The sequence below is a fragment of the Acanthochromis polyacanthus genome, chromosome 7 (assembly GCF_021347895.1).
Source record: "Acanthochromis polyacanthus isolate Apoly-LR-REF ecotype Palm Island chromosome 7, KAUST_Apoly_ChrSc, whole genome shotgun sequence".
Lineage (NCBI taxonomy): Eukaryota > Metazoa > Chordata > Actinopteri > Pomacentridae > Acanthochromis > Acanthochromis polyacanthus.
The window spans coordinates 13,007,546-13,015,349 of NC_067119.1; the positions used below are offsets into that span (position 1 = coordinate 13,007,546).

A 7,804-nucleotide genomic window follows, 5' to 3' on the forward strand; every position below is an offset into this window, starting at 1 on the left:
TTACTACATTTAATCTTAACTTTTTAACATTTTTATGTAGTGAATTTAATGTCTAAAGCTGTTCAAATGACTACTTTCTGAACACATAAACATCAGTATATATAAGTAATTAACGATACCTTCTAATTAGCAAAAATACAGTTTCTTGCAATGACATAAATATGTACATCATTGGTTTCTTGTTAAAACAAAATAGGCTTGCATGTTGTGATTTCTTGTTACATACTGTTTTATTTATTTACAAAATAAGTATCATTAAAAGGACAAAAATATAAAATAGAATTCGTCCGCTTGGAGACGTGTTAGAAAAAATACAATATTGTTTAAAGTAACATCTTGCAGTAGTTCTGTCTCATTCTAAAACCAATTTATTTACAAAAGTTGCCGCGGTAACGACCATGTCGCTAGGCATGCTGGGTTGAAATAAAATGCTCGCAGAAACAGCGGAAGGACAGGCCTGAGTGTACCAATGACAACGCTCTGTGCATTAATATCGGCCAATTGGAGCACGTCGAGGCAGCAGTCTCTTACCGCTACACACCCACATTACTTTTGTGTCAACCACTTCGCGGGAGTTGTCACTTCAGGAGCAGTCATCTCTTTAAAACTAGATAAACAGTATACGGGAGACTAGGAGGTAATTTAACACATTCTGCATGCCGAGAATTATAATTTATTTGTTCTTTTTAAAAATTGCTGAACTGCTGAGGTGTGCGTTTACAGTTAGACGATGTTTTTCTCCTTTTTCGGGATGAATGAGCCGCCAGTTATCGTGCTTTAGCTAATCAACAGCTCATCATCGCTGATTGTGCATGTGGCCAGTTGCTGCTAACAAACCCATCTCCCTAACGACTCCTTACTTTAAATGAAGTCCATTTTTATGGGAAACGTTGTATTATTATGAGGTTTGGGGTGTTTATTTTTGATATCTTGCACGCCGCTGCGGTTAAAGCATGCTTTTTTTCATGCTTTTTTTCCGCTCGCTGCTTTCTAGTGTTGGCTAGTTGCAGCGGTGTGGTATCATTTTGCAGCCCGATTTGACAGGATTCTCGTTGAAACCTCGGGGAAATTTCAGGCGATAATCTCAAATGTCTTGCGTATCCATAGAAACTACGCAGAGCGCGCGTCCAGCAGAAGCCTGCCGCTGATGGAAGTTGTTATGCAACACTTGTAGAAACGGCTAGTTAAAATATTATGTATCACCGATTATGTAATGGCAACATCGTCACTAACTAGGCGTTTTTTTACCCTCTTTACTGGCAGTGCAGTTCACCGTCAATGATGAGGACTATTGGGATGCTCAGGCTCTACACTTGGTTGTATTGTGTATGTGCGTGTGTATGTGTGCCAGTGCGCCTGAGGATGATGAATTCTCCGCTGTGTTTTGGTTTCCCAGGGCAACCATGTCTGACAGAAAGGCAGTGATCAAAAATGCCGACATGTCGGAGGACATGCAGCAGGACGCCGTGGAGTGTGCCACACAGGCCCTGGAGAAGTACAACATCGAGAAAGACATCGCTGCATACATCAAAAAGGTATAAAAAATAATAATAAACACACTGCTGGAGCATCCAACATCCTCTCATCTCAGTCCTGAGAGTGGGCTGCAGAGATCTACAACTTCAAAATCTAGTACTTGTGTTAAGTTGATGCTTTTGCAGTGATGTGACTAAGATGTGAAGCTGTTTTTTCCACCCAGTCATCCTGTGCATCATTCATGGTACACACCCAGCTTGGTATTTGCAATTGTTTCCTCTCTTCCTGAGGAAACCTGTTCCTCCTGGACTTACTGTCCTTCAGAAGCCACATGCCCACATTTTTATCTCCTGTTTTTTTTTTTGCAAAGGGAGGGGCACACTACTCAATCATGATGCTTTATTGTTTTTCAGAACAGTTTCAAAAACTTGGATAAAGGTGTGTACTAATACCTCTTGTGGTGTTCATCTTTGCAGGTTTATTGGGGGAACTTGCAGCCACTTTGTCAAGAAAATAGTTTAAAAGGGTTAGGGTAATTGTTAGTTTCACTTAACTATGACCAAACTGAGCTATGCTTAACTGTAATTTAGCCACCAGACAAAAATCCTGATAGTGCTGTCACATTATATCATCCAGCTCAGGCTTGTGGTGTGCTTTTCTCCAAATGTCAAACCCTTAAAGACTGACAAGACAACCCTTAAGTTGCATATTTCTACTGTATTATCATTGGAGAACAGAAACATATTTTTGTAATCTCATTTAATGTCTAGGAAAAGGTATTTTATGAGTGATAGTCAGGTAATTAAAAGCTTACTCTTCTTTCCTCCATCTACAATCTGATCAGTTTACAAAATTGTATTTTCTTTTTTTGTTAGTTGTGACGCAGCCTTTAAAAAACCCAAACAACAGATCACTTGTTTTCTCCTCTCGAGCCTCTAGGCAGCACCAGTGTTTTCATGCTTGTCTCCTCTTTGCACTTACAAACATGTTTGTCCACAAATATCTGACATACAAATGTGTCTTTGTCCCTCACACAGGAGTTTGACAAGAAATATAACCCGACCTGGCACTGCATCGTTGGGAGGAACTTTGGCAGCTACGTGACTCATGAGACCAAGCATTTCATTTACTTCTACTTGGGTCAGGTGGCCATTCTGCTGTTCAAGTCCGGCTGAGGGAAGGCCTTTTCTCCACACAGGCTGACCACATATACAGTACTGACTGACTCCACAAAAGGCACTTATCATTCCTTGGCAAGGGGCCGCTGCCTTTTTCTGTGCTGCTTTCTACTTTGTTCTGTTTTTGAGGATATAAAGAAAACATGGCCATGTTAAAGAGATGAAATACTTGTATTTATTTTTGTCTTGTTACATTAGACGTCATTTTTTTAATTAAAGCGTAGCTGTTAAGCTGTCTGGGTCCAATGCTTGCTGTGGTCATTTTATTCACTGCTTCATGTATAATCCTGTATGGCCAGATGTAAATATTAGAATACCAATGGGTTGAAACTGATCAAATAGGACTTGCTGGGGATAGTTTATATTCCCTTGGTCATAGTAAATAGTATTAATCATAAATTGATTGACAGGACACATGCAAAGTGATGTCAGCAAGTTCTGTGACTAACTGCTCTTAATCTTTGAGATTATTGCTATGCGACTCATTTTGTGTAGCTGTGTGAATTAAATGGCAGGAACAATTTAATTCTCACTAGACAGCTGTCAAAACCACCAATAAAATTGCAATTTGCATGTACCATTGTAGCTCTGGAAATACAAATGTGTTGCCACATTGTCAAGTATATATTAAAAATCAGTAGAAAGGAGTCAAGAGATGGCATGAGACGGTGGTACTCTTTATTACAACACATTTAGAAAACCAGCTTGTGTGGATAGACACCATTAGACAGGCAGAAGGAAGAGCGCAGGTACCCTTTAAGCTGAGGTACCTTCTTGATGAGGGGCAGAAGCTGAGCATCAACAGCCTTCTGGTCCTCCTTCCTCTGCTCTGTCAGCTGGTACTTCTGCAGCCGAAGAACAAAAGAGGAGTCAGCCAAACCCACATCATATATGAAAGTGTAAAACTGCGTGTTTTGATAAAAAAACAGCCAAGTTACCTCTTTCTCTGTATCAAAGATCTCTCCCTCCTGGTGACGGGGCCTCCTCAGCCTCTTCTTCTTGAAGTAGGCATCGCTGAGGGTTTTGGGGATCTTCATACCAGAGATGTCGACCTTGGTGTTGGTGGCAATGACAAACTTCTGGTGGGCCCTGCGCAGGGGGACTCTGTTCAAGGCCAGAGGGCCTAAGGGAAGACAACACACGTTAGGAGAGTAAAGATCACAAACATCTTCCTAGTAGTACAACTGATTGGTATTTGTTTGTACTGTTGTGTGAATTTGTTAAAAACAGTCATCCTTACCAGTAACAAGCAGGAGACCACTTGCGAGCTGCTTCAGGAACACCACACGCTAAAACACAAAAAGTAGCGTCATTTTACAAGGCTACTGTATTCGGTGAGATTCTGCACACCACACAGAACCTGTTAACTGTGCAACTAAAGTAGTAAGGAGAAAAAAAATATTTGTACTATTTGGCTAAGACAACTTAATAGCTGCAATATACTTTCATGCCAAGCTATTTAGACAGTAGAAGAATAAATCTACTTGACACGTAGTCCTAATTTTATCGAGAGAACTCGCTGCCTGTCAGTTCTGTAGCTGAAACATTATTTAGGTCAGTCGCAGCTCAAAGTGTGTGTGGGCACACTTGCTTCCATAACTTGCCCATGCAGCGTTTGAGAGTGGGAGAGAGGGACAATGTCTGTGGTACTGAGGGTGTGAGATTATAAGATATGTGTCCAGCGTGCTTGTTAAACCCACAGCTTGTGCTTCAGCAGAATATTTTCAATGCATCGCTCATTTATTTGCACTGTTAATATTTTCTAGAGTTCTGAGTCTTATTACAAAAATGATGCCAATGCAAAACCGTTTTTTATGAGTAGGGGGGAGAAAATCCACCATCATTACAATCAGTCTAAATATTCTACATGTTATGCAACAGGAAATTAACAGTTGAAATATGCCACAGCTGGCAATTCATTGACCACATCCATTACTGTCTCCATCAACTCTTCAGAGTGCAACATTGAGGCTTTGACACATTCATTTACATTTTACATGACAAGACATTAAAGATGACGTCTGATTCTGGATTAGATAGTTTATATGTGCCAGATTGTGCGTCCCTCTTGCTACCACTGTCCTCTTTCCTCTCCTGTGCATGAACATGGTTGTGCACAGGACACACTACAGCAGTGTTATGTGGACCAGACTGAGCAACTTTGTGTTTACCATGTACAGAGTCAAATATGATCACTGGATCGCTTTTTTTCTAGCATATGCAGAATGGACAGCTAACAGAACACGATGAGATACTTAGTGAATCTAAGAAACCGGTATTGTATTATGTATCACGTCCCCTTTAACTGTAAGTTTATTCACTACACCATATTGTAGATCAATAATATTACAATAACAAGCCATCTACTATGATAGCTGACCACGAGCTATGAAGTAGAAAAACTTTCAGATTATGCAACCTCATGTTTTCCAAAAACAGTAGAACTTCCATTTGAAACTTGGCTGTTGAAGCTTTTATGGCTGTCAATCATAACAACTGCATCAAGAAAGTTTTAAAAGGTAGATATTTTGTTTACATCTGATCTGAATCAGACTGTGCCTTCAGAGCTCACATAGACCAAAAGTTGTGTAGGGTAAGAGCTTATCATAGTTGGCACCAGTTAAAAAAGTGTTGCATCATATATGAGGATCAGAGAGATGTTTTGGTCCTAGCAGGAGAGATTCTCTCCCTTAGACAACCTCTGAGAACTAATATTACTCCTGTATCCTGGAAGACTTTTTCTGTTTGTGAACCTGCACCATGTTACAGCATATTCACCTGCTTGTAGTCTAAAATGTTGTAATGCACCAGAGGCACTGCGATACATATTTCAGCCTGTGCTCTGTGTGTCTTCTTTTTTTTTTAGCTAATCTATAAATGCATTCAAATCATTCTTAAGACGTGCCAGAAACTCCTCACCTTTCCACGGTGGCGACCAGTGAGCAAAACGAGGACAGTTCCTGGTGTGATGGAGGCGCGCAGCTTCCTCTTATGCTGGCAGAAAGGCTTCTTTCCATGGCTCTTCAGTTTACGGGGAACGTCCTCTGTGGGGTAGTAACGGGGCTAAAAAAAGAAATACACAAAAACATTAATATTTTAATTCAGCATTTCAATGAAAGACTTACAAGACAAAGATTCTTGCCATAGGTAATGACAACATTAAAAGGAATTTGACAATACTGCCTCAGCTGATAAAGGTTGCGATGTCCTCGAAACTAAAAGATGTCACCTGAAATTAAAACTCCTAATGTCATTTGTGCTAAACATTCTTTAAAGAATGTCATTAACAGCGTATGATGCAGTTTTACAACTTTTTAGGGAATTCTACTTGTCAAAGCATGGTGACATTTCCTGACACTGTTAAATGCACAAAATAAACCTGTACGGTTAATCAATTCACATATTACTCACCATCTTGCGCAGCTTGACAACACGAGTGCCTCCATTCTTGTCTCCCCCAACAGTCTTGACAACAGTGGCCTTGGGCTTCTCTTTAAGCTTTTTCTCCACCTGAAATGGGGACAAATGTGTAGATCAGTGTGATGTGAATTCTGATGATTTTTCTTTACCATTCATTTTGTAGCGTGTCATGGGTCTCACCTTGGTCTCAGTGGTCTTGGTCTTCCTCTTGTACATGGCCCGACGGGCGAACATAGCGGACCGGGAGTAGCGGCTCATGCCCCGGGCCAGCTTCGGGTTCCGGCTCCCATGCTTCTTCTTGGCAGACTTCTTGTCTCCCTCTGCCATCTGATACAAAGCAAAAGATGTTTGTTAGTGTATCAATTGCAGTCAAGTTCTATGAAATCACACTGTTACTGGGGCCGAACGATCCTTTTCAAATCCAAACTACAGTCGGCAACAATGCATTTACCAAACTTAAAAGGTGCACTTCATGGTATACTTTGCAGCATATCACAACGATGATTGTAACTGCTACATGAATGGTTGTACAAATTCATGCCATCCTCCTAATCTGATTCACGCTACTGATGTCATCTAACGTGTTTGATCGATGATAAATGAAGATGAACTAGTGAATTCTTAAATCAGATCACAAGCGAATCACAATACATGTCACCAAATTGCAATTTAATTTTTTCACTTGATTGTTTGGCCCTAAATGTGAAAAAAACATTTTTGATGTGTTTTTGAGTCATTTTTTTCCATACATTTATTATTCCAGTCTTGGTTCAAGACTGTTGCATACTGACCAATAACAGCAAGACATTAGTAGCAACTTCAGCACACTAACACTGAATCAATGACATTTTCAGCTTCCACAGGATTTGTGTTGCTAGTATAATAACTACACAATGTACTAGAAGACAGGAATACACAACTATTCTGGAGACTATTGTTACATGAATTTGGCTTGGTGCTAACAGAAAGCAATCGTCAACGCAAAACGAGCATGACAAGAATTGCTAGCTAGCAGTTAGCAACACAGCTCAACTGCGTTGCTTTACTAGTTAGTAAGCCACTTCCATTAGACAATTTCTTTGAAGAAAGCTGAAGTATGTGACAACATAAATATACGTATAAACAACATAAAATATGAACGAAGGAAAGCAACTGAGCGTTTAGCAACCTAGCTAACGTTATAGCCAGTATGGACGCTAGCCGGCGGCCTACAATTGGCGACACATCAAACTGTTCATTATTACAGAAAGTAACAGATAAATCTTCGTAATAACGATGACAAACGCATCGTCTAGGTACGCGGATTCGACTCATAATATTTGAAAACCATAGTTTTTATACTGTAACACAGATGACAACAGATTTTTTTCCCTACAGTAACACGAAGGCAAGGCAATCTTACCTTTGCTATGAAAAAAAGACCGACATCCGGGCATGTGACGTATATAAGGACGCTGGATCCTGACGTCATTACGTCGCGATGAAGAATGTGATGGTCTTTGTAGTCCTCAAAGTATTTTCTCGATTTGATTCAATTTTATTTTAGTATGCTTAACTGGCACGAATATCAGGTAACAATATTACCAGAACATCAAGGAAAATTGTGATTAAAATTAAAAGTTAAAAAAGGCAATGTATTACTCGGGTTAAAGTTAATGAATAAGATGATAAAATAAAAAGATAATGGGAAAACAAGAAAAAAATATCTGGACATATACATATTGTGCATA

The 7,804-nt window shown here is 39.8% G+C and overlaps 2 protein-coding genes across 2 annotated transcripts; one reads left to right on the plus strand and one right to left on the minus strand.

Moving 5' to 3' along the window:
* Window positions 1-493: 493 nt before the first annotated feature.
* dynll1 (dynein, light chain, LC8-type 1) lies at window positions 494-2,900 on the plus strand. The gene is made up of 3 exons (XM_022207815.2): window positions 494-637; window positions 1,397-1,535; window positions 2,514-2,900. The coding sequence occupies exons 2-3, from the start codon at window positions 1,404-1,406 to the stop codon at window positions 2,649-2,651; spliced, it is 270 nt and encodes an 89-aa protein (XP_022063507.1). The 5' UTR covers window positions 494-637; window positions 1,397-1,403; the 3' UTR covers window positions 2,652-2,900.
* Window positions 2,901-3,310: 410 nt separating this feature from the next.
* rpl6 (ribosomal protein L6) lies at window positions 3,311-6,427 on the minus strand. The gene is made up of 6 exons (XM_022207814.2): window positions 6,255-6,427; window positions 6,066-6,164; window positions 5,574-5,717; window positions 3,895-3,943; window positions 3,593-3,777; window positions 3,311-3,499 (listed from the first exon to the last, which is right to left on the minus strand). Exons 1-6 carry the CDS (start codon window positions 6,399-6,401, stop codon window positions 3,347-3,349), a joined length of 777 nt encoding a protein of 258 aa, XP_022063506.1. The 5' UTR covers window positions 6,402-6,427; the 3' UTR covers window positions 3,311-3,346.
* Between the last annotated feature and the right edge of the window lie 1,377 nt (window positions 6,428-7,804).

Excerpts from the sequence above, each read along its gene's own strand:
- dynll1 (XM_022207815.2), top strand. The coding sequence starts at position 1,404 with ATGTCTGACAGAAAGGCAGTGATCAAAAATGCCGACATGTCGGAGGAC. Across the intron at positions 1,536-2,513 it reads TCGCTGCATACATCAAAAAG|GAGTTTGACAAGAAATATAA; the intron begins GTATAAAAAATA and ends TCCCTCACACAG.
- rpl6 (XM_022207814.2), bottom strand. The coding sequence starts at position 6,401 with ATGGCAGAGGGAGACAAGAAGTCTGCCAAGAAGAAGCATGGGAGCCGG. Across the intron at positions 3,944-5,573 it reads CTGGTCGCCACCGTGGAAAG|CGTGTGGTGTTCCTGAAGCA; the intron begins GTGAGGAGTTTC and ends TTTGTGTTTTAG. Across the intron at positions 3,500-3,592 it reads TCTTTGATACAGAGAAAGAG|AAGTACCAGCTGACAGAGCA; the intron begins GTAACTTGGCTG and ends CTTCGGCTGCAG.